At 47.6% G+C, this 25,686-nt stretch overlaps 1 protein-coding gene across 2 annotated transcripts; it reads left to right on the top strand.

The window, feature by feature from the left end:
• Nucleotides 1–2,827: 2,827 nt before the first annotated feature.
• ASCC2 (activating signal cointegrator 1 complex subunit 2) lies at nucleotides 2,828–25,686 on the top strand. Of its 2 annotated transcripts, none has more exons than XM_035340523.1 (19): nucleotides 2,828–2,907; nucleotides 4,205–4,300; nucleotides 5,442–5,600; nucleotides 5,907–6,077; nucleotides 7,780–7,909; nucleotides 9,539–9,606; nucleotides 9,851–9,961; nucleotides 10,829–10,941; nucleotides 12,964–13,038; nucleotides 13,592–13,699; nucleotides 14,515–14,583; nucleotides 15,317–15,391; nucleotides 15,702–15,888; nucleotides 16,413–16,627; nucleotides 18,254–18,373; nucleotides 21,743–21,967; nucleotides 23,610–23,718; nucleotides 24,297–24,376; nucleotides 24,905–25,686. In XM_035340523.1, exons 2-19 carry the CDS (start codon nucleotides 4,220–4,222, stop codon nucleotides 25,071–25,073), a joined length of 2,265 nt encoding a protein of 754 aa, XP_035196414.1. In that variant the 5' UTR covers nucleotides 2,828–2,907; nucleotides 4,205–4,219; the 3' UTR covers nucleotides 25,074–25,686. The 2 variants fall into 2 exon arrangements, with proteins under 2 accessions (XP_035196414.1, XP_035196415.1); XM_035340524.1 differs by having other exon boundaries at nucleotides 2,865–2,907; nucleotides 5,483–5,600.

The raw sequence follows: 25,686 nt of genomic DNA on the forward strand, positions 1-25,686 counted from the left end.
GCTGTGTGACTGGGGGAGCTCTAGCATTTCAGTCCTCTTGGTGCTTTTTGCACTGCCTGAAATTAAAAGGCTGCTTTTGTGTCTTGTTGCTAGCCAAGCCAGGAGTGTCCTTACCACGCAGACAGAGTCCGGGCGATTATTGGTGCCTATCTGTCAAAATACCGACAGAGCTACCGGAACCACGGCAACATTCTTCCCAGGCTTTGACTTGTGACATCTGATAATCTTCATGGTTACATTCAGCACTGAACAACTTCCTCCCAGCCATTAATCATATTAAAAGAAGGACCTTTTTGCAAAAAGCTTCTTCTCTGAGAGCTTTTGTCTGGACAAGTTCTCCGCTGAGGATCTGATCCAAAGCCCACTTGCCCAGTAACTTCAGGTGGCTTTGGAGCAAACCTGGGAAGAGGGATTTTCCTGCAGACCTCAGCAGCCCACGAGCTATTTCAGTGCTTTGCTTCTCCATGCAGCCAGGGCCAGTAGTTACCCTGCGCTGCTGGAACTGGGACGTTGTGCAAGTGGAAGGCAGCTTTTCCTTCTGATTTGCATTAAAATGACATATTTGACTTCTGCCATCCTGAAGTATTAGCAGTTTCTGGCATGTGGTACACAGGTGAGCAGAGGCACTATTTTTTTGTTGTTGTTGTTGACTTGTTTAATTTCTATTAATTTGCCAGGTTAAATTTAATTTGTACAAGGAGCATGTATACATACCATTACAAACCTCAGCTATACACACATAGTAGCGCCAATAATTTGGGCAGAGGCTCCAAGAGTTCACAGTGCTTTAGGAAATCAAGCACGTAATACACAATCAGGAAGGTAAAAGGACAAAAAAATATGTAATAATAATAATAATAAATAGTAATAATAATCATAAAATAAAACAATAATAATAATTAAAAAAACACACACACACACACACAAAAAGAGGAATTGTGATTCAAAGCAGCCTGATGGAAGATTCTAAGCCCACTGAGTCACTTGGCATCTTTCCACCAGTGCTTTGGAGGCAGGTTGGCAAAGAAGGGGAAATAAACAGATGCCTTTGCAAACGAATTATGCTTCAATTGCCAAATATTATCCTCCACTAAAAAATCAGAGCAAACCTTGAACCTGACATAATTACTGGAGTTTTGTTCTGCTAAGTGTTTCGCACAGCACGTTGGTGCCGGCGTCCTGTCTGAGGGCCTGACTTGTCTGCGTGATGTTTGAGAAATAAAAATACTAGATAATTCTTTAAAAAATAGTAATTCAAAAGGTATGGCTAAAGATCGGCTACAATTGCAGGCTCCCCGACAACCTGGTGTGACATTTAAAGTGCAAATCAATAGTACCCTACGGAATGTGAAACGCAACACAGCCTGTCCATGCTGCGTTCTTGCTAGAGAGAAAATGCCAGCATGCTAATAAGAAAATACCGAATGTGACAGTGTTGGGAAGGAGAAGCTGGCAGCCAGGTTTCTCCGTGGAGCTGATGGAGGCCCCTTGGGTGTCCTCCCCCTTCCTTCCTGCTGCTGTGTGTGTGAAATGCAGGAGCAGGGACATCCGTAACGTGATTACACACCGAGATACTGGCTGTCCGGTGTTTCTGAGGGCGTTGGATTAGGGGACTGGGAGCTGGCACCTCGTTACCATCTGATTCCTAATTAGCCATGTGACAGAGGGCATGATGTGGTCATCTCAAGTCTGTGTGAAGTTTAGGAGGAGGTCCCTGCAGCCAGGGGAGAGGCCCAAGGATGCCTGAGAGCACCTGTATGGCAGTGAGAGTTGGATGCTTTAAGTCCCAGACTTTATCCACCCTTTCATCCCAGAGGTGATTAAAGCAGGCTGAGCAACGTCTGAGTTTGGAGTTTATAAGCTTGACTAATGTAATCTCTTGTTAAGATCACCAGAGCTTGGATTAACCAACATGAATTAAGCTTGTCCTGCAGCGTCCAACCGGTGGTATCCAGTAACCTCCCTCAGCAGCAAGGGGAAGACAAAGCTGAAGAAAGGGGCAGCGTGGCCACGGGGGCTGCTGGCCGTGCCGCCTCTCCGGGCCCTTCACCCCGGGGCTCTCGGTTCACTCTAAAATGACAGAGAGCCACCGGGGGACGGGGTGGCCAGCTGGCCCAGCTGGTTTCCTTTCGAAGGATTGCACTGTGCTTTTCCTCCTCCTAAAAGACAATGCTGTGGGTGCAAGTCCCAAATATATATATATATATATTGTTTTATTTTCCTGCTCTTGGTGGGATGCTGTACCTACAGCTTGCCCGTGGCCCCCTGCATGGTTCTGCGTGGGGACCGATGTGTGGTTACAGACGTGTCCCTCAGAGGGGCAGCGACATGGGCAGAGGGAATCCTACAATCACAGTCATTAGTGTTGGAAGAGAGCTCCGAGGTCACCTGCTCCAACCATCCCCTACCACCGATGTCACCCACTAAGCCGTGTCCCCAAGCACCACGTCCAGCCTTGCCTTGAACACCCCCAGGGACGGTGACTGCACCACCTCCCTGGGCAACCTGTTGCAACGCCTGGCTGCTCTTTCTGAGAGAAATGTCTCCTCATTGCCAACCAGAACCTCCCCTGGCACAGCTTGAGGCCATCCCCTCTGGTCCTATCACTAGTTATCTGCGAGAAGAGGCCGCCCCCGGCTCCCCCAGCTTCCCCTCAGGGAGCTGCAGAGAGCAGTGCCCCCCCCCCCCCCCCAGCCCCCTCTGAGGGGCTGGAGGAGCCCGACCCCCTCCACCCCCCTCAGCCCGGCCAAAGGGGGCGTGGCCTCCAGTTGCCCCGCCCCCTTCTACCAGACCCCGCCCCCCGGCGCCTCTCCCGCACCCGGCCTCCCCCCCCCACGCACTTCCGGCCGCCACCGGAAGAGCCGCTGAGGTTCCGGAAGCGCGGTGCCGGCTGCCCGCGGCCGCACGGTGACGGGGCCGGGACCGGGGGCTGGGGCCGGGGGTGTCGGGGGGCGCCACGGAGCAGCGGGGCCCGGCAGGGGCTGCTCCGCGGCTTCACCGGGGGTCTCAGGGCAGCGTGCCGGGCTCCCAGGGTGGGCTCCCCGCGCTCGGGGCCTTCCAGGCCGGGCCCGAGCGTCCGTGCGGGCAGCGCGGGGCCGGCCCTGAGGCGCCTCGGGGGGCTGGCAGGGGACAGGCGGTGCGCTGCTCCCTGCTGCGAGCCCTCGCTTCTGCGTGGGGCGTCAGGAATAACCCCGAAATTACAAGAGCCGCATAAACGTTTCTCTCCGCTTTCCCAAGCAGTGCAACGTGTTGGTCTCGGGTATTTCTTTTCGGTCTCTTCACGAAAACATCGGGCCCTGAAGCGTTAGGTGATGCAAGTTTTGGCCAAATCCGGTCTCTGGAACTAAAAAAGTTGCTGTAGGCTCAGTGCTGTTCGGGTGCAGAGACACCTCTTGTCCCAGGCAATGGGAACGGAGCTGAGCAGACGCGTAACGACACTGGTGGCGTGAGATCTTAGCAGCAGCGTCACGTTTTAGTGTCGTTTCACAGACATCATCCTCGTAAGGAACGGAGGGAATGGGAAGCTTTGTTAACTGGCTATTTCCATTTTTTTGTTACTATTTGAAGCTTTGAAAAAAGGCACGTCAGATTTATTTCCACTAACTAAGGTTTGACTTAGAGTGAATTTCAGAGCACTGATCAAAATACTTGTGTTGACAATTCAAAGGTGGATCTCTGAGCACACGCAGGAAACGGGCAGGGGAAGGGAGGCTGTGTCTCGTGAGCTCACACTGTGTCCCTTACGTGGATGAGTACTGAGGGAATCTCCCATGCAGGAACCAAAACTTTCCTTCCAGTAGTCTGTGGGCAAGCTGTCATTTGGTTGCTTCTCCAGCTCCTGATGTCAGGAGACAGGCTACAGGCACGCCAACAGACTGCCACGCGGGCAGTTCAGCACAGCTCTGCAGGAACCAGGTTTAAAGATGAAGCTCCCGTAGAGCAGCTCTCTGTTGTCCCCGGGGATATGCGTGCCCCCCCCCTGCTAGGAGCAGGGATGGAAGCACAGCACCGTGTTACAAGTTTCTTCCGAGGCGTGTGCAGCTGGCTCTTGGGTGTTCCTTAAAGGCTCGGTATTTGGGTGGTGTAAAAATTGCTCAGTGCAGGCGTATTTCTGTGGTACGGGGGGGGGCTGTGACCTCTTTGGTTGACTGACCTTGTAACACGCTTCCTGTACTGCTTTTGTTTTTCTGTTTGCCGTGGACAGGAACAAGTCAGCACGATGCCAGCCCTGCCCCTGGATGAACTCCAGCTGACAGAAAAGGATCCCAAGACGGGGAAGCTGAGAACGTTACCGGCACTGGTGAGCTGCGTTTTTCCTGAAAGCCAAACAAGGCCTTGAACAAATTGCTGTCATATATCGAGACCTGGGTAAAACTAGGCTTTGGCCTGGGATATGGGGAAATTTGGACGGCTTTCCTGTTCAGGCCGTTGTTTTACTACGTTCAGGTAGTGAGTTTTCATTTAACCACCATCAAAACAAAAATTCCCAGCTGTGTTCAACATCGCCAATAAAAGGTGTTCTCCTCAAACTCCTCATCCTTTCAAGGAGCAGCCTGGTTAGCAATGTAAGCTGCTGCAGAGGAGAGAACGCTTTGGGAGCTTTTGCAGGCTGTGTGCAGCGTAGCTCAGAGCCGGGACAAGTCTGTGCTTACCGAGACCTCCCGCCCTGTGGCTTCGGTGGGAACCGCGGGGTGGAACTGGAAGTCTCTGCCTCGTGCTTGTGCCTAGCACGAGAATGGCCTGGCTGTGCTGTCACATAAGGACATCAAAAGTCATGCACAAAGTGACATCCACAGCTGGCCTTTTCTTCCAGAACCATGGAGGCCTGGGCAGGGCCTTCTCCTGGGTGTGTTGCAGAAGCGGGGCCTGCTGCTGACGCTGCTGGCTCAGTTTACCCCGGGTGTTTGTGTGGGCTGAGGCAGAGCTCGGAGCTGCTGCTTGTTATCAAAGCGCCTCTCGTTCCTGGCTGGGGGGATCTGGGCAAACTGCTCGGTAACCCTCGGGAAGGGCAGGAAGAAGTTTCTTCTTCGTATATGGTGGTCATATCGGGGTGACTTTGTGGAATGTTGTTCGAGAAGTAGCTTGGAGGAAAAAGAGAGGGCACAGACAGCATTTCAAAGGCATGACATGAAGCTGCCGCTGTTTGTTTTGGAGGTGTGGGAGGGCTGCTTCGCAAGGCTTTCGGTTAATGGAGTGCAAGGAGCATCATCTGCTGAATTGCAGAGGTCTGAGAGCGTTGCTGAAAAGTAAGGACACAAACCTGCTGATGGGCTGTCTTTAAAAACCAGAAAATTGGAAGTTGTCAGGGAACTGAGTGACAAATTGTATCAGAGCGGGACTTTTGTGTCAGCTTCCAAAAGTTCAGCGAGCAGCGCAGATGGTAACTGGGCATTCCTGTCGCTTCTTCTGTGGTTTTAATCCAGTCTTTTGGCTTTCTGCAGCACCCAGAAATAAAAGCAGATCGGTCTTTTGTGCTATACAGACCGCCACCTGTTGTCAGAGATCCTGCCTTAGTGGAAGAGTTCCTGGAGCGAGCGAAATTCATTGCAGATGACCTGGACTGGCTGCTGGCTCTGCCTCATGATAAGTTTTGGTGCCAGGTAATAACAGGTTGTGGATGCTGGAGGAAAAATGTGAATGGTGGCAAAAGGCGTGGATTTTAAATCGTCTTCATAAAGACTTGCACATCCTCAGTACGTCCTTTATCAAGCATTTTGGGTACTGCACCTGAGATTGCAAAGGAAGCAGTATTTCCCTGTAGGTTCTTCGTTGCTGATTTTAAAAGTTTGTGTTTCATGGGTGGGTGAATCTGAAGTGCTTTGGCTTCTCGGTTTAACTGGGCTGCCCACGAGTGCGACCTCTGACTGTGCGCCGTTCCCTCCTTTCCCCTTCTCCTGTTGTGCCAGGTGATATTTGATGAGACGCTTCAGAAGTGTCTGGACTCCTACCTGTGCCACGCTCCTCGCAAGTTTGATGTGCTGTCGGATTGCCATCCAGAGGTGAACGACATGCAGAAACGTCTTCATCAGAGCGTCTTTCTGACTTTCCTGAGAATGTCCACTCACAAGGAGTCCAAGGTAAACATGTCCTTGCCCGACAGGCACACCGGGCTGTGTAGCTTAGGAAAAAAGGCAACTGGAGAAATTAATCGTGTTTCTTATTTGCATGTCCTAGCTGCATTCCTCCCCCTGTCTATTTTTATCAGTCTGCTGCTCTGTGTGGAGTTGATAACCACTCAGAGCTGAGGCATCCGAACTATGTGATGATTTCTTAGGAAGGAGAGGCAGGCAAACAGCTCTGTAATAGCAGGTTAGCAATGTGTGGTGCTCCGATACGCTGGGGTGAGAGAAGAAAGAGCAAGCTGGCCTTTGTGGCTGCGTGGCATACTGGCTTTTCAGGCTGCCGCTGGCTGAGTATTCACTGCCTTGGTCCCCCTGTGCCTGTGCCGTGCGGTGTCACGTCATCTGTGCTAACGCTCGTCTCTGCTTGAACTTTCTCCGTGTTTTGGACGCACAAAGAAATTGCTCTAAATTACTGTTTTCTTGGCATCATAATTGAGAGGCGTGCTCATCCCTAATTGTGAGTGCGACTCCCATGAGCAGCTGTGGAATTTTCGCAAGCCTTTGGGCAGGATGAGGCACCTTGTGTTGTGGTGATTACTCCCTTGATATCTTCCTTGGCTCACTTGGTGTTATTTGGTGGCGCGGTGATTCGTGTGATTATCGCAGTGGTGACATTCGGACACGGAGGAGAGGTTTTGGGGTGGGAGTTGGAGCAGGGAGGGAGCAGGTGAAAGGAATGCTGGAGCCTGCAGCTGGCACCGCCTCAGCAAAAATACTCGACACCTCTATGGTGTCTTTCATTCCGGGATCTGATTAAAACTTACCACCCCAATGAGGCAGACAAGCATCTGAAACCATTTCATAGCTGAGTAATTTGAAGAGAATGAATGGTCTGTTGTCATGCAGGCAGTCTGCAGCAGTTCTAGAAATTGAACCTAGCCAGCATAAAGCCCAGGCCTTCTGCTCTGGCAGGGAAAACGTGCACACTGCCTTTCCCTGTGATTGAAAACGTTTGCCATCCCAGGCAAATCTGTCTTCTGAAAATCGCTGGCTCCAGAACTGCATTTCAGCTTGCTTGCTTTCCAGTGTCACAGACAATGGAATTTTTGTCATCTAGAATTTGAAAAGAAATTCCTTGAGCGCCGTGAGTCACGTGTTGGACAGAGATTTTAGCAGTCAGGTTGCAGAGCTGCAGTTTCTGAGTTTCCTTCCTACTTCTTGTCACTGGTGCAGTCATCTTTGCTGCCTCGGTTCTTCTTTTCCAGGATACCAATAGCCTCGGGCTGGGATTTCATGTGGATTTTTTCAGCATCCATGCCAGTTAAGCTCTTCCTATGCCTGGCTACTTATTCCTACTCCTGAGCTGAGCCTTTTTTGTGTCAGCCCAGCTGTTCATTTCACCATGTAGTGAGATAGGACTGAGAACTGAACCAGCCATAAACCAATTGCCTTTTGTTTTAACTTCAGTTCAGGGCACAGCTTAGCTGAGTAAGCAGAGGTGCAAGGCCAGTGGCATGGTGTGGTGGCAGTGACAAGCAGCTGGGAATGGGGGGATAGAAAGGTCTGCAGAAACTGGTGTAAACAGAGTTGCTGCCTCCTGTGAAGCAGAACCTTCAGTGCACATCTTAGAGATGTTTTAACAAGACCTGCAGCATTATAATGACATTTGTAAAGTAAGATATGGAGTTTCCTTTATGTGATGTTTTTTTCTTTGTAGGATCACTTCATCACTCCCTCGGTCTTTGGAGAAATTATTTACAACAATTTCCTGTTTGACATCCCCAAGATTCTGGATCTCTGCGTGCTCTTCGGAAAGGGCAATGGTCCCCTGCTCCAGAAGATGATCGGTTAGTTCAAGCCAAAGAACGGCTTGGTGCTTTCAGGCTGTTGCTTGCCTAGGATGGCAGGCAACAAATGAGGTTTGATGCTCTGAAAACAGCTAGAATACTGTTCTTAGAATAGTTGTTCTTAGCCACAGTGTGAGAGGACTGTGAATACTCTGCAAAATCTGATAGTGTGGCTGTGCAGCTTACTGGTGCATGAAGTGGGAGAACTTGAAATTTCGATGCAGGCATTGATTTATGTAGTGCTTTCAAACTGCAAAGCACTTTGGAGCATTGCTCAAGCTGTGCTTATCCCGAGATATCTGTATCTGTCCAGTCACCCGCAGTGGCAAGTGCATGTTAAGCAACATCTCAGCCTTGGATGCTAGAATCTGGTAAAGAAGAGGGTGCGTGTTGGTTTAGCTCCTGTGTTTGTCCCGTGCTCTCTTCCCAAGAGAGCTACTTGTGATCTTTAACATCTACCTGAGCAACAGGTGGAAGAGTACCTAACCTTGGATTAAGGGAGTCTTTGTTCTTAAATGCCCAATTTGTCTGCAGTTCATGTCATGAAATATTTTTTTTTTCTTTGGTGGCTATTTCTGTCTCGTTTCCAAGTAAACTAGCACGGGAAGCGCTGGAGATCATGTGACACAGCCAAATTTCCAGACCAGAAAAGCTTGGAAGCTTGGAGTCTTTCAATCCCTTTGTCCTTTTTCACTAATTTTCCCTCTAAATTTAGCTGTCAAGCCTCAGAGGTGGGAAGGAAGCATGACAAGATAGATAGTTCTCTTTCAGATGTGAAATATAAATTATCTGGGTATTAAAATATTCTTCAGAAGACTCAAGTGTGTGAAACCTCATTTGAATTTTACGTACCCTCTGGGGTGCGACGCAGTAATGCTGCATGTTAAGTGACCAATGATTTGTTCACCTGATTATTTGCTTTATATTGTCAAGAGTAATGGCGTGAGCAGTTCTGCAGTGTAATTCATAACTTGATAAACTTTAGGTTCTTCTCCAGGAATAAATTTCTTTGAAACCTGTCTCATAACTCTTACCCATGCTCTGTCCTTGCTGGAGAACTCTGTTAATTTTCATAGTCTGAACAGTAATTCACAGGAAAAGAGGCAGCCTCTGCACTTCCTTGGTCAGGATTTATGGTGTGCCATTACTCAGAGTATTTTGTGAAGGTAATGAAGTCCTGGTAATATAATAGCAGGTATTACTGAAGCCTCATTACCTTTAAGAAATATTCTACAGAACATTTTCCAGTGTATGCTGAACTGTTATCAGTAATTAAAAGTCAACTCCATTTGTTAAACAAAGGAGCTAGGAATGTTTAACGATCGTATTTGCATTATTCATCGATTCTGCCTGAGGCGTGAATCTTCTGACATCTCCTTTGCTCGGCTGCGCATATTTTTGTTAGCGGCCCTCCAGTTTTACTGAGGAGCTGACGGAACAGCTTTGTAGGAGCGGGCACTGTGCGCGAGTCGAGAAGTGAATCTGTGCCCAAGTCCTAAATGGGGGTTAGCCACATCTGGACGGGACGAGGGGTGTCAGTAGTGAAAGTGTATCTTCTGGTTTAAATTTGCATGTTGACATGACTGTCTGAACTCATGGGAAGTGGTCTCCTTCACCCTCTCTTCTCAGAAAATATCTTCACTCAGCAGCCAAGTTACTTCGGTGACCTAGATGAAACTCTGCCCACTGTCCTCCAGGTACTGCTTCTTTGCTTAGCCCAGGGCTGAGCACAGGGGCGTAGTTTTGGGGACGGGGGGAGGGAGTGAATGTGGTCACAGGCAAGCAGAACGTATTTGTTATAGCTCTCATTTGTATTTGTTCTCTCTCATATTGTGATGTCTCTCTCTTGTATAGATGATGGTAGAAGTGGTTAGTAAGATAAAGCATGTCCCACTGCTTTCCCCAGTCTTTTTTTAACACCTTTCTGCTCTCTTGATCCAGGTGTTCAACAATATTTTGCATAAGTGCGGCTTGCAATGTGAAGGAGCCTCTGCTGAGCCCCAGAAACTGGAAGAAAGAGTAAATGTGACTCCTGGGAACATGCCCCTCCAGGTGAGCTGTTGCTCCGTGCCCTTTACTGTTTGTGGTCCTGCAGACTGAACGGTCTGTGAAGCACTGAGACCACAGAGGGTCATTCTGTTCCCATGTAGCTCGTACAGCATGTCAGTGTGTCATTGTTTTCTCTGCTTGTCATATGACTTGATGATAAAGCCTTTCCACCATGAGATCGTGTATTTCAAGCATGTCCATCGTATCATGAGTTCTTTTTAAACGTGGCTTTTTTTTTTTTTTTTCACTTAACCAGCTTATGAGCAGTGTAACAGCATCTGACAAACCTCTAAATGATCCTGGTAGGGATCAGAATTGGTCTTTTCTTCAGAAATGTTTGTTTAGCAACAGTATACCTTAACTCTGGTTAATTAATAGTGTTTTTTTTTTGTGCTGGGTGCTGAGACAGGTCATATGGTCTGTATTGTGGGGGTTCTTACAGCTGTCCTGGGAATGCATCTTGCACTGAAATGGACCACTGAAGTCAGCCCTTGAATTCCTGCAATATTGCTTTGCAGTGTTTTCAGCTAGATGGGGAAAAATACTGCATGTGGAGGATATGTAAAGGGCAAAGCCACTGTCCAGAACAGGAAGTGACGAGGATTCTTGTGATTTAACAGAATCTTTCACAAGAGTGAGCAGTCGGGATGGCACTGTAGATCTTTAAAGGACAGAAGTTTCAGTAGAGGTGTCATCTCTCTGCCTGTAGACCCAGTAACAAAGTGCTTATGGTTGATAGCAAACTCTCTTCCTGCAATCAAGAAAAAAGGCTTGGCCTGAGCATAATGTGTCCCGGGTGGAGTGGGTTATACTGTGTGCTTAGGAAGCCTTGTGTGCTTTTTCTCTCAGTAATTGTTCTTTCTCTCTCAGGAGCTGAAGGATATCGTGCTGTACTTGTGTGACACTTGCACAACACTCTGGGCGTTTCTTGATGTCTTCCCACTGGCTTGCCAGACCTTTCAAAAACATGAGTTTTGCTACAGGTACATCCTCGGCTGCAGACAGAGCTTATTTTGGTGAAGTAAAAATACTGAATGTGCAGCAGTATCCTGTCCCAGTGCCGTTACTGACAAGAGTGTACAGATTAAATGCAAGTAAAGACGGCTAGGTTCAGACCTGTGGGAATACACAGGCTCTTGGTAAATAACACAAAATATTATAGGGGTGCCTAGAGTTTCTGTTAAATGTTCACCTTCATCATATCCACGAGCGATCCTAGGGTCAGGCAACAACGACAATTTCAAAACCCAGCTTGCTTTTGAAAGGAAAGGATGGGGAGGGACAAGCAGAAAAGCTCTGTGTATGAAAATGGTTTCCTTCCATAGGACCTGAAACGTAGGAAGTAGAAAGTCTTTTGGAGTAACGACGGTCCGTCCGAGTCTGAAAAGAAACATTTTTGTTTGTTGTTGTGCCTAAGTTTTGTGCTAGAGAACATCACTGAGCTTTGGCAAAAGCTGAGTGCCTGGGAGAAGGTGACAAGCCAGCGCTGTCACAGCTGGGCTGACAGCTAATTCCCTGCCCAGCTCGGGTTTGCAGCGACGGTGAGTCAGGATGGTCACAAGGAGCAGACAGCAGAGCGTTCCCACAGAGGCTGCAAGTCCTTGAGTGACACTTTCCCAGCTTGCTCCGGGTGTTTTAAGCCCCCTGATCACCTGGTAGATTTCTGGTCACTTTGCTTAGGACCAACTGAAATGCTAGTTTATTATACTTAATTCTCTTGTTTTGTTTCCTTGTGTGAAGGAAGGCTTTTTCTTTTTCCTTTTGTTTCCAATCATGTTGCAGACCTCCGAAGTCTTGCAGCTGTCAGTGGTTTATGGACTGCAGGTTGAGTAATGCTGCTCCAGGGTGTGTGGGTTTCTGTCCTCTGCTGTTGTTGTCGAGTCAGTTATTGAAAGAAGAGCAGATTGGTGGGCTGTTGGTGGCTGTTGGAGTTGGCAAGCAGTGCTGCTTGCACGCTTGGTTACTCAGAGGAGGAAAGCTTTTTATTCCACTGTTGATGTCAGAGATGTGCTAAAATACTCTTGATCTCTGCAGCGGGACAGCAGCAACATTTTCATTACTTCTCAATATGGACTAGTCACCGGGTCTTTGGAGTATGGGGAGGGAAAACTGATCTGCGTGTCATATGTTTGGAGCCAGTCTGAGGCCGAATCTGTTGGCACGTGCTCATTTATCTCCATGACTAAAAGGATCAACCAGCTTCTGCTGCATTTGCCTCAAGGATATTCATTTAACACGTTTGGCACCTAATACGAAACACGGATGTAATGTTCCCATGGAGGCCCTGCTCATCAGTTCAGCGGGCTTGGCTTTTGTGCAAAATGCTGTAAACCTTTATTTTGTAACACCCAGCTACTCAGGAAGCAGCATTGGATAATGTTTTGTGAGGACACGCTTCTCCACATCTCTTGATGCTCTGTTCCTGAATAAAAGGGTCTGGGTGGGCTGCCCGACACAAACCATGAAACCAGACCAGTCAAACCTTTGTTTCCTCTCTGTCCATCCTAATGAAACATCCTCTTAGGCTTTCTGCATGTTGGAAATCTTCATCTAAATGCTCACTTACAGCAAGGACAAATAGCAAGACCAATAAAACATTGTTGGAAATCACACCCTGTTTCATAACCAGTTTTTAGGTAGGGCCACAAGAATATTGGGGTGGGAGGGGTTGTCTTGGGATAGACTCAGCTTTTTGCAGACTGAGAATTTGTGCTTGGGATTTTTCTCAGCTGAGCAGATTGGTTTTTCTATTTAGCAGCGTGATGCTTTTCAAACGCGTTTCTTTGCCTTTATTTTTAAAGATACGTTGATTGTTTCCTCAGGCTGCTGCTCTTTGTTTATCGTGTATTTGCTTACTTGCGCTTCAGGAAACAAATGGCAAAATGGGTAATGCCAATGAGTACTGCTAGTGAGGAGTGAAATTAAGCGTTTGATTTGTCTTTTAGTGTTGCAAATGATTTTGGAAACCTCGGTTGATTGTTACCGTTTGGTGCCTCTTTCTACAGATTAGCATCGTTTTATGAATTGGCCATTCCTGAGCTGGAGTCTGCAATTAAGAAGAGGCATTATGAGGATAACAGGTGAACATGTCTGCGAAGACTTGCCTTTTCTTTTCAGTAAGACTCTCTCAGGGCTTAGTTAAAAATGTACTTCATGCTGCTTTGCCCACCTCTGCAAAGTCTCTCTCTTTTTTTTTATGCTGCTTCAAAGAGCTCTGAAGAGGCAGCTCTTCTAATGCCAAATTTTCCTGGGCAGTGGGGTGACTAATAATTCTTTCACTGCTGTCTAAGAAGAAACTTGATGGGAGATGCATCCAAATTGTAACAAAGTGTGAAAATGGGAATGATATCTCTTTGTGTAGACTGGTCTCATTGCATTTCAAAGCACAGGCTGTGCTGATACAGTTGATATATCATGAGCCTAGCTCTCAGGGCAATTGGCGATTGAGACCAACTTTATTTAGAGCATGGATTTTTCTTAATGAGTATGGAATGACTCTAATCTCTGGTCCTCGCAGCAAATAGATGATTCAGCTAATGCAATCCCTCCTCTAGAGGGATAACTCTGGAGGAATGTTAAAGATTCGGATTTCTTGTGCTGACACCAACAGTGTGTTTTTTACTCTCTCTGAAGTGTTTTTGCTGATTTGTGGAGGAGAATTTCACATTCCAGAAAGAAAGTGATGGAAGCTTTTCACATCCTCATAAACCAAGTGTGTCTGCAGCCCATCTTAGAAAGCAGGTATCGGTGTTTGGGCTTTGTGGTACTAGCCAGCTACTTGATTTTTTCCTATTTTGAAAATAGTTAACTAATAAGTACTTGCTAGCTGTAGCTCTGTGAGTAATTTCAAAATGAAGGCAAGTGAAACTACCCTTATTTTATAAATGAAAGAACTGAAATGACCCAAAACCGTGCTGAAGATTTTGGGTGAGAACCAAGAACATGGATCTTGGTTCCAAGTCCAGTGCTCTGCTGGGCAGATCTCTTTGCTTGTGCTCATTACAGGTTTCATAGATGGCTGGCCTCCGTGGCTCCCGTTCTGCTTTTTCTTAATAGTTAATACTGATCCAATGCAAAGGGCAGCCTGTCCTGCTGCGAGTCTCGATGCATCGGCAGCCATGGAAGGTTTAGGCTTTGTAAAAGAAAGGTTGCAGCAGGAGCTTGCTTGGCATCTGTTTCTGCGTAGTGAGCAGATATTTTCTGGGAGGTTCACTGCTGTAATCCCAAGACAATTTGCAAAAGTGCTACACACCCTTTTCTGCTTATTGCAGGTCTGAGCCATCAAACAATGATTTGTGAAGTCTGTCGAGCCTTGTAATTGTAACTGTGATAATGCTTTAGATCTAACTGGCTGAAATGTTTGCTGAAGCCATAAAAGAAGCTTGTTTCCATTTGACCCTTTGCATCAATGAAAGCCAAGAAGTGAACTGAAATCTCTTTTCAGATGGGATTTTGCCTTGATGTATGAGCGTTACTAGTTTGAGCAGAATGTGGAGATTGTGCAATGTGGTAGGCTTACTGCTGAGTTTTTGACTCCGGGCCATTGTTTTCTGCAGCTGTGAGAATATTCAGCCTTTTATTGAAGAATTTCTACAGATCTTCACGTCAGTGCTTCAGGAAAGGAGGTGAGTCTGGCTGAAAAAAGGCCCAAGGGGAGGGTCAGCTTGCCTTCCTCTTCCATTCTTTACACCAGAATTGCCCAAGACATTATTATGAGGGGTTACGATGCATCTGGGAGTTAGAAATCATTCTAACTAGCTGGGAGAGCTGCTGTGAGAGGATTTCCGACTGCGGTACAGACTTTATTGTAAAGATGAGGAGGATGTTGTGTGATGCGGAAGAATGTTATTCTTCACTCTCTTTAATCCTGACTTTCAAAGTGGAGGATAGCAATTTAGTCATTAGCTACCTTGACAAGCTAGGCTGTTATTACTAATCTGTGCTTTTCAGCTGGGGTGATCAGACCAGAAAGTTGTTAAGTGCTAATGCTGAGGATGCAAAGTAAATGGCAGAACAGGGAATTTGATCTTGTCCTCCTGGCACTGCTGTCATTCTGATCACGTTCAAATCGTAAACCGTATTTTCTCTATAATGCAGCACTGGCTCACGGCTCGGAACACCAGGAGTGTTACAGCTGGCTCTGATGGGTTACTGGGAAGTGTCGCTGCAGTATAATGGGAGCAAAACCAGACAGGGCAGCACGTGCTGAAATTCCCTAGCGGGTGGGAGGCTGTACACGTTCTTGCTACCTGAGCAGTGAGGAGGCCAGGGTGGCATAGCAGGGATGCCAGCATGTGGCAGGTCTGCAGCTAATTAATTCTTTAGTTCAACTGATTAAACTTGCTTCTGCATTCTTAGATTTCTTCGTGACTATGATGAGCTGTTTCCTGTTGAAGATGATGTCAGTCTGCTTCAGCAGGCATCCTCCACGCTGTATCCTTTGCTCTCACCATGTTTTGCATACCTGGATGCTCTTAGATTCTTCCATGGCAGTGGCATTTCCACTGTTGCTGCCTCTGGTTAAGCTGAATGACCGGCAACAAAGGACTGAAAAACCTTCTCTTAAAAAAAGAGAGGGGGTAATCACAGCGTCACAGAATGGTGAATGTTGGAAGGGCCCTCTGGAGGTCATCAGGTTCAACTCCAGGCTTGGGAGTTACTGAAAAATGCATAGCTACTTCAAGGTGAGGTCTGAAAATGAGCATCTGGAACGTGAGAAACTTCCTTAATGCTGTCCTCTTAGAGATGAAACCAGGACAGCCTATATCCTCCAGGCAGTGGAAAGTGCATGGGAAGGTGTGGACAGGAAAAAAGCACAAGTCACTAAGGATCCAACATCACCAGCAGCATCTAATGGAGCATCAGCAAGGGTGGAGAGCGCTGCTGAGGACAGAGGAGAGCTTGGGGCTGCATATGCCTCAGAGGATGAGGTGGGTAGAGCACCTCTGTTCTCACTTTGTGAAGAGAGGATTGGTTTGCTCAGCTTTTCGGGCTGCATGAAATCTAATCCCATTTCTTACCTTTGCTAAACTTTGGTGCAGACCAAGTACAGCTACATCTAAACCCTGGCTTTATCTTTAAGTAAATTTCTTCAAAATCCTATTGGCGTGGGTTTCCTGTTGCTGTGTTTTTTTTCAAATACCGTGTTTCGTCATTGTAGGTCTTGTGCGTATTTTTAAAATGCGTATTTCATATGTTATTTGAGGAAAGGATTTACCAGAGTGTTCTTGCTGACTCAGGGACAGACAGAAGTGGTTGTGCGCCCAACTCCATCACAGACTTTGTACAGTATAAGCAACTTAGCTGCTTTCTCTTCTTTTGACTTCAGTCTTTGAATTCTTTGTTTAAATCCTGATAACCAAAACTGCTCCTTTCTCTTTTTTAACATGTACCCACCTTGCCCCAGCTGCTGCTGCTTGCCAGTAATGCCACCTATTCTGTTTGGTTTATGTAGTGTGCTGGTGCAGCTGCTGCCCCCCCCACCAAGGTGTCAGGGGTGGAGCTGGACTCCCTGATCTCTCAAGTGAAAGACCTGCTGCCAGACCTTGGTGAGGGCTTCATCCTGGCCTGTCTGGAAGAGTACAGTTACAACGCAGAGCAGGTGATCAACAACATACTTGAAGACAAGCTGGTGCCGTCCTTGGACAAGTTGGACCGAACGATGCGAAGGTGTGGGACAGGACTTTGGTGCTGTTTTAATGCCTTTTGATTTTAGACTGCGGTTATTATTTAATATCCTTCCTTTTGAAGGTTAGACACCTGTAGCAGAAAAGTTCTAAGAAGTTGTGTGTGTTTTCTTGGGGTAGGTAGCTGCAGAGAGAGCTTCTCCTTGCCATGTGCCACTGACTTTCTACCCTCGTTGTGTCCTCACACAAGATGGGAACATTCACAGTTCAGCATTTCAGTACAGCAGATGCTGGGTTGTGTTTTGTACTTGTCCATTAAACTCTCAAATATTAAAATTCCGTTATGGGGACATCGGCTTAGCCTGGGCTGGGCAATAGTATGTTGTTGTCTCCAAAAGTTACTTTGCTGCAGAGGACAAGGTCGCAGGTGTCCAGGTGCTAGCGCTCCTGCAGAAAAGGGCAACCTCAAAGGAACTAAGAGAGGTGGAATTCAATCTGCAGGGCAAAATACAGTGTTTGAAAGGCCACTGTTCTGTGGTTGAAGTTAAACCAGGGAGATTGTCAAAGGGTAGAGAAAATGGATTTGAATTGCCATTTCCAAACTTGCCAGCCTTTTGCTTGCTTCTCTGGGTTGTACATGAGATTGTAGGGTTTGTAACTGGCAGTGGAATTGAGTTGTTTTAGTTGTCTGCAGCTGCTAGCATGTGTTTGTGCTGCAACAGCAGTTCCTGACTAAGTGTCAGGATGTGAATGTGCTGGTTGTTCACATTTCATGGAGGAATAGGCAGACTGTCTCATTGTTGCATTAAAAAAGGAAAGCGTCCTTATCAAAAAAGTGACGTAAAAAAAATCTTAGTTCTGCAACAATCTTCATGCTCTTAGAGTCGGATCTGCTGACTCCGGCACAAATGACATGGGGTGGGTTTTTGGAAGGTTCTTTTTTTTTTCTGCTCGTACTGCAAAGCCAGCAGTTACAGAAGATATAGCTGGGTGTTTTTTTCTTGCCTTTTGCATTTTGAAACAAAACTGTCAGTTCAGTAGCAAATGTACAGTTTTGATCACTGCTGACTTTGGAAGTGAACACAGCAGCATTTTTGGATGCCCAGCTGAGCTAGCAGCACCAACAGAATGAATGCAGAGACAATGTTTTTTTGACTTACAAATTGAACAAACGTAACCTGGAACTCTGAGACAAAATTAAAAAGGAGCCACGGAGAGATAAATATCCTGAATTCAGCAGCAGGACACTATTGCAATGCTTGCTGCTGTGTAATTCATCATACTTAGCGATTGACTTTACTGAATTGGCGTTTTGAGACCAGTCTTTTAGGCGATCTATGCTCCTGAACAGTTCAACTTATCCTTTAATGAGCAAAAGAATTTCCTTTTTGCTTTCTGTTAAATTGCTTTTGGTTTCCCCACAAAGGTACTTTTCAAAAACTGTGGCTTTTATCTGAAACCAGTGCCATGTCGTGGTTGTGCACGTACCACGCTGCAGCAGTGAAATGAAGGGATTACAGTCTGTGTCCCAGTCAGCCAGCAGCACAGCGAGGATCGTGGCATGCAGTGGATGCCTGCGAGAATGATAGAGGATAAGCCAGGAAGGAGAGGACTTGGTCTTCCTCATCTTCACCTCTCTTTGCACTCTCTCTTTTAATTTATTTTACAGACAGCCAAAGCCAGACCCTACACCTCTGCTCACTTCCCGCCATAATGTTTTCCAGAACGATGAGTTTGATATTGCCAGTAGGGATTCAGTGGACGTTTCTCGGATACAAAAAGGCAAGCGGTGAGTAGTGTGCATCTTTAATTAACCCTGTCTGTCAGGAGGAATGAACCTACAGATTTGTTTCTGCAGGAAGCTGTTGGCAGGGCTAAGGCTTATCAAAAATGCTTCCTGCTTGTTCGCTCTTTTTCTCTGGGAAAGTAAAATTGAATACTACCAGGGGTTGATTTCAGTTCAGTGTTTTTCCTAATTGCCTTTCCTCTGTACGCTGCTGGCAAGTGCACTGCCAAGCTCATTTGTAATGTTGTGTTCTTGCTTCTTGGTCTTAATGTTAAACCTGCACTGAAGAACAAACCTGAAAAGAAACCATCTTCACTAGCCTGAGGTTGTGACTCAGAGATAACACAATGGTTTGTTTTAGATACAAGTGAAGTTTCAATATCCATCCACTTCCAAATCTGATAACACTGGGTTGGGGGGGGGGGGGGGGGTTAGACTGCCTTTGTTCCTGCTGCTCCAAGCCCTGCAGAGGTGGCGTTTACCTCACTTTTTGCCTGGTTTGGCATTTTGTTCTGCGCCACACTCCCTGCCCATTTCCTCTTGGCTCCCGCTAGCGTCAGCCATATCTCAATAATATGGTTGATTTGTTTCAGATTCTTTTTGAGCGCTTTTTCCTCTAATCAGCGAAGTATGATATTTATGTTGGTATGTATGAACAAGGAATCTAAATAAGAGTGGCTGCAGACTGAACCGCGTGACCCTGGGAGCTCCCAGTTAATGTTTCGGTTACAAAGCTGCATCAAACTATCAGGAGAAAACCGCTTTTGTCCCAAAGTCCAGTCAAACAGTTCTTCAGCAGCAGTGCTATGGTTATAGGCAAGGAAATACTTTTTTTTTTTTTTCTCTGGACAAGGTAAAGACTTTAGAAACGCCCGTAGCTCAGAATTCCCAGGCACAATATTGTCTCTCCCTCCGCATCGTGTTGGCCAGCTCGGAGTGCAGGCAGACACCTCGTCTGCAGGAGTGGCGTGCACTGGTGTGCTCAGGTATCGCCCGGCTGCCCTGGGCTTTGTTCCGTGTGGGTGGCTGCTGAGAGCGCTCCCCGGATCGGGTTCAGCACCGTGCACCCTGTCTGTGGAATAACCCAGCGGGGAGCTCCCTCTGCAGATGGCTTGCAGAGCTTCCTAAGTTGTAAGTCATCCCTCAGCTGGGTCGTGGGACCCTGTTCCCACGGCATTGCCCTCTGGCTGCTGCCAAGGAGGAGGCCGTGCCTTCTCTCCAGGGGTAACACTACCCCTTGAGAAAGCTGCCATCTCTTCTGCCATACTGTTACGTGACCTCTTACTGCTGCTGTTCCTGGCGTCGCCTGGCATCCCTCAGGCTATGTCTTCATTTCAAAGCCATTCTTATATGGAAAGAACTCTGCGTGGGACTCCAGACTCCTCATTATTTATGCTTTGAATGGTTCTTAAAACCTGAAGGTAACTAGCTGAGATCAGCAATGTGTGCCCTACACCCAAAGCTGACTGTATCTTTCTGAATCAAAGAGTAAGCTCTGGTACCTTGCTCACTGGGATTTAACATTCACAAGTCTGTAAATATGAGGAGTGTGTCCTTTCAGCCCTAAAAGTGGGACTTTTTCAGTAGATGTCTTTGTTCTACAAGCGAGAAACCCAGGTGTCTGGGTAATAGAGTTTGAGACCTGCGCACAGCTCTAATTGTATCTCTCTCTCCGTATTGCTCTCCTTAAAACCCTTTCCTCTCCAAATTCTGCTTCTGTTCAGAGTGCCGCTGCTGCTGCGCATGGTGTTGCAATAGTGCTTGAAGAGCCAGAGCAGGTTGGGCCCCATTGCGCTAGCTGCTGTGTGGATAAGTGTGAGCAGCTTGGGGCAGGGACTGTTAATAGAAGGAGAAAGCCACACCAGGATGAGGAGAAGAACAGGCATGAGGAAATGAATACAGTAGCGTATACGCGATTCTTTGCTGATCTGGAAGAGTGATCACAGCTTTTTCTGCATGTCCAGCCATAATCACCAAGTGAATCTGTCTCTTGAAGTCAGAGCATGTCTTGAACACCAGGAAAAAAAAAAAATCCCACTTGTTTTTTCCTGGAATTGCTGCCTGAAACATTTCATTGCAGCTTTGCTGCAGTCATCAGACCAGCTCAGCAGGAAACAATTATTGAATGTTTAGTTCAGTCTCATGCTGAATACCAACAGAAGATGTTATCCCCGCCTAGGTATGTGTGAACTAACCACATGCTCCGTAGGGCATTTTGCAGTTAAATTTCAGGCATTTAACAATGAGTCATGGAAGAGAAGGGAAGCAATATATCTATGATGTTACTGGATTTTGAAGTTCTTAAGAAAAATCAGGCTTCTTGGATTGCTTCCCCAGTTCTTGCTAGAATATCACACAGGTCTACCCGTTCCTGATTCACACAAGGTTTGCTTTGGGAAGATTCTCTGGTAACATCCAGATACCAAACAGATCACTGATGCATGTTCCTCCTAAACTCTGGGGGCTGCAAGCTGTCCTGTGAATACTTGAAAGTGGATTTCCCGTTGCTTTGCTATAGGCGTGTACTTGGTTGGTCTGAAAAACAGGACTTCCTCATGCAGCTTGAGACACAGCATCGCAGTGGCTGTTCTTCAATATTTCTGCCAAAACTTCTGTTTCTTGGTCTTTCATTCTTTAAAATGACTACTGCTTACTTGCCTTGTAAACGTTCAAAAAATTGCACCTGCAATGCCTTAGACCAGCAGCACAGGTCTGCTGTTTTGTTTCTCTCTTAGTTGTGCTAATCCTAATTTGCTGTACGGGTATTTTGGGGGGGGGGGGGGTCTTCCCATCTACATTCATATTTTGCAGCTCATATTTTGTAAGCTGAGTTTTGGACTGTGGGAGCAGGTATGTCCGTGCAGCCCTGCTCTGCAGTTCGTAGCTAGGCATGCTGCTGCAGTGAGACAGTGCTGCAGCGTGCTGTTAGAGGGCACTCTGGGCCTCGCAGAGCTGTGTCCTACCCCGAACAGTCTGCCATTCAGAATTCTTGTGAATTCTTGTGTTATCTGGGTCTTGGCCAAAATTCAGCTCGAGTATAATTGCACTTGGCCTTCTGTTAAACCTTCCTTTCTGTCCCAGCTGACAGTGGCAGTCTCCAATTCCTGTTCTTATCTCCTGTGTAAATCTTGCTGGGCTTCTGTTTAAAAATGACTTTGTCCCAAGCCAGGAGTGGCTGACTTCAGAAGGCAGACAACCAGTCCCGTTACAAATCAGAGGGGGAATAGGAAGGCCGAAGCAGTGCTTGTGAAGTTTGGGGTGGGACCTGTATTGCTTCAGCTTCTACTTAATAGCAGGAGAAAAAGTAACTTACAGAGATCTTTCCGCTGCCTTTCTGTGTCTGCCCCTTCCTTTCCACGCTGCGGCGTGCAGCAGGGAGAAGGAGACGACCAGGAGTTTGCTGAACGACAAACGCCTGATTGCTGAGCAGAAGGAGCGCTACAGCCAGTACAGCGTGGTTGTGGAGGAGGTTCCTGTGCAGCCAGGGGAAGCTCAGCTCTACAGGGAGGACTACGAGGACGAGTACGATGACACTTACGATGGAAACCAAGTGGGGGCAAATGACGCTGACTCGGATGATGAGCTGATCAGCAGGAGGTAGGTGCCGTGGCTTCAGTGTGTGCGAAATTGATGGCAATTTCCACCTAGACTTGCCGGGCTTGTGCAGAGCTCTTCAGCAGTGATTTGGGTCCTGCTTCCTGATGAGCACGTGCGTGCTTCAAACCATCCCTTTTTTTGTTGCTGGTGCTTCCTCTGTAATGTGTGAGGAGGGATATTGGGTCTCTCCTTCTCCCCTGTTGGTAGGGAGCTGTTCTGTGCCGTGCACCCAGGAAGTTATCAAGCTCCCACATTCTGTGCCTGCAGGATTTGGCCCTCACCCCTGCTCTGCATCCAGGTCTAAGAGGGGACTTTGACATTGTGTTGGAACTTGCGCTCAGCAGTGCTTCTGCTTGTAGGATACCTGTCCTGCAGCGGGGGGAAATGGGCTATCTGTATAATGACTGAGTGTAGCTGGACAGTGTAAAGGAAAATGGCTGGTTAGCAAAGGAAAAGCTCGAAATCTGGGGAATTGTATAACTGGAGATTTACTCTGTGCCAGTCCCCTCTGGCTTCTCATGCTGCCTCCTGGAATTCAGCCTGCGACGGACTGCGCAGCGTCCTGCACAGTGCCTGGCAGCTGGAGGCAATCAGCTTTTAGTGAGCAAAGGGTTAGTTTGGCACGGGTCTTGTAGAGTATTTGTTTTAGAAATACAAGCTAGAGGTAGAAAAGACATTTCAAAAGCTGCTGGAACACTTCTGAAGGTGACCTTTTAAATTTTGGTATGTTATGAATATGTCAGTATTTCCAGCCTAAAGCCAAAATGCATCTGGCAGGCAATTTGGTTCCTCTTGCCTTTTTTTTTCTCCTTCTAAAGCAGGTTGAAGCCAATTTACATCCTTTCTGTGGTTTGCCTGTAACGGTGTGGCTCTCAAGTCTTTTCCTGTCTTTCAGGTGCTCAGTGCTCTCTGCTTCTAGAGAGGCAGCAGGAACAATCATTGGATGTTACTGCTGAAAATTAGACCTAGACAGAGGCTCATCTAGTTCTACGTTGATTTCTTTGACAGTGGGATGGTGGCTTTGAATCCCAATAGAATTTAAATAAATAAAAATAAAACCACACGCATCAAAGAAGAGCAATAGGCACGTGGTGGATTTCCACTCACCTCCCTGCAGGCCCTTTGTGCTGCTTTGCATGTTCAGGGTGATTCATGAAGCCTGATGGATCTCTCCAGGCATTTCCCCCTGTGAGAAACTGGGGCACAGCAGTGGAACTGGGGCTCTGGATAACCACCGAGCGGTCACAGAGGTTTCAGAGCACGTTGCTTTCTGAGCAGTAACGTGTTTCTGGCTGAGTTTGAGGTTGAGGTTTGAGGGTTTGTCTTTGTACAATAGATGCTCCCTAAACAGTGAGCTAAAGCAAAGAACAAGTCCACTGCTCCTGACCAATGCCTTGTGGGGTGCCTGGATCCCCTTCTCCAGAGGAAGCAGTCATTTCCCTGGAGAAATTCCTTGTGAGGTTTCAGGATTTTTCTTTTTTTTAAAAAAAACTATTATTTTATGTCTGTTAACTGCCCATAGTAAATATTAGCTACTGTGTCTTGTTTTTTCTCCAGAGACAGAAGCGAGTCCATGAAGCTTGTGTATTTTGTTTGAAAGCTCTGTTCCTTCACTGTTTACTGTTTGTGTCTTCATTCTCAGGCCATTTACAACTCCGCAAGTCTTGAGACCAAAAGGACAGGACGAAGGACAAGAAGAGGAGGAAGATGATGAAGAGGAAGAGGAAGAAGCTGAAAAGGAAAGACCAAAGGTGACGTTTAGTTTGCTGTTGGAATTGCATTACGGTTCAGTTACGTCTTAGCAGTTTCACCTCTTAGTGTTTGCCAGAGATGATGGGAATTGATTTCCTCTTTGAGAGGGAATCTTTTCACACTAGCACAGAGGATGAGCTGCTTTCCAGAGAGGCTACTTCTGTGGTCTGCTGGACTGTGAAATGTCCCCCGAGTACAGCTATCTACAGCTTCCTGGGCTAGCCTTACTGGAGTGATGACACTTACTCCGTGGAGAGGTTTAATCTCCTTTATTCCGTAGACAGATGATGCCGGCAGAACGGTGTCAGGGTCACTGAGGCTCTGTTGTCATGGATATATTGGAAGTGGGGGTGTTAGTGGTGTTGCTGGCAGAGGTAGGATGTGGGAAGAAGTCTCGGTTTTTCTGCCAGGTTTTGTGTTTGGTGTCACTGACAGCATCCCTGCGGGTTCTGCCGGAACAGATAACGAATAACGAATTCTCTGTTCTGTGGTCTGACAGAACTGCTCCTGCTCGAGCTCTGAGTGATGCGGGTGAGTTTACTACAGCACTGACCTCTTTCCTTCCTCCCCACGGTAGGACCATTTCGTGCAGGACCCAGCCGTACTGCGGGAGAGAGCTGAAGCCCGGCGGCTGGCTTTTCTCGCGAGGAAGGGCGGGTAAGTGAGCATCTCCCTCTCTGGGGTGAAACCACAGCTCTGCTGGCATTAGTGAATATCTTGCTGCTGACTTGAGTGGCTGAGGGGCCGTACCTGTTCCTTAGCATTCCTGTCTTCAGGGTCACTGCCGTGCTGGTGTTAAACGTCCTTGCCCAGCTTTTACTTCGCTGCTGGTTGTGCTATCTCATCGACTGTGGTGGCACGTCCCTTTAATGTAATCGGCAGAACCCCGTGCAAGATTGGATCTCGGAAAGCACCACTTCCCGGAGCCTGAACAGCTCCCACAGGGATTTCAGGGCAGTGTAATCACTGGCGTTAGCTGACAACCTCAGAGTGTAAAAGGGTGGAGTTGCAGTGTGGCTGAGGCTGATGCTCAGCCACTGCAGGAACCCTGCAGAGCTGAGGCGAGCCACGGCTCGGGGTCTGACGGCTCAACTCCCCGCTCCCGAGTCAGTTCTTAAATGGTGCGTTTTATCCTTGGTGCGTGCGGCGTGCTTGTCTTGACGTCCTTCTCCCTGTGCGCTGCAGGCACAAGCACGACAGCTCTGCTGTTGTTGGGAACGTGAAGGGACACGGGCAGAACCGGGAAACGGTGCAGGAACGAAGGAAGAAGGAAGCAAACAAAAGCACAAGAGCTAATCACAATCGGCGAGTCATGGCTGACAGGAAGCGGAATAAAGGCATGATTCCTTCCTGAAGGACTTCCCCAGGTGTTGCATCATCCCCAGTCCTCTGGTTCGGAGGCAGCTGTGCTGCGTTCCCCCGGCCCTCCCTTAGCTCAGGGGACTGGATGTCGTGGTGCAATACCTGGCACTTCAGCTCGATGTGGAATCGCACACCCCGTGGGAGGGCTGCACGTCTTGGAGAGGAGCTGCCCCCCCCCAGGCACACCCTGTGGCCGATTTCTGGTCTGTGGAGGGGGGTGCGTGACAGCGGGCTGCGACCTGGTGCGTCGGGCAGGCTGCACCAGCCGTTTGTTTCCTTTTGTACTATTTATAATTCGGAGAGGTTTATTTTCATACTGGCTCCTCCCGCCCTCGCTGCAATCCGAGGGGGGCTTCCAGGCCACGTGGCTGGCTGCCCAGAGGGCAGCTCTGTGGCTTGTGGCAAGGCTTCCCCGGAGCAGCCCGAACAGCTCCCCTGAAATGCCTCGTCCTGCGGTAAAGCGTGAAGGCTGGCAGGAAAGCGCTCGGGCTTTTGCCATTGCTGACACCTGGGAGTTCAGGTGAATAAGGCTCTGTCATAAATTCCTGTCCCTCGAGTGAGGTGTGTGAAAACAGAACACGCAAATAAATGATTTAAATCTTGTA

The sequence above is a fragment of the Oxyura jamaicensis genome, chromosome 15, assembly GCF_011077185.1.
Source record: "Oxyura jamaicensis isolate SHBP4307 breed ruddy duck chromosome 15, BPBGC_Ojam_1.0, whole genome shotgun sequence".
NCBI classification, from domain to species: Eukaryota; Metazoa; Chordata; class Aves; order Anseriformes; family Anatidae; genus Oxyura; species Oxyura jamaicensis.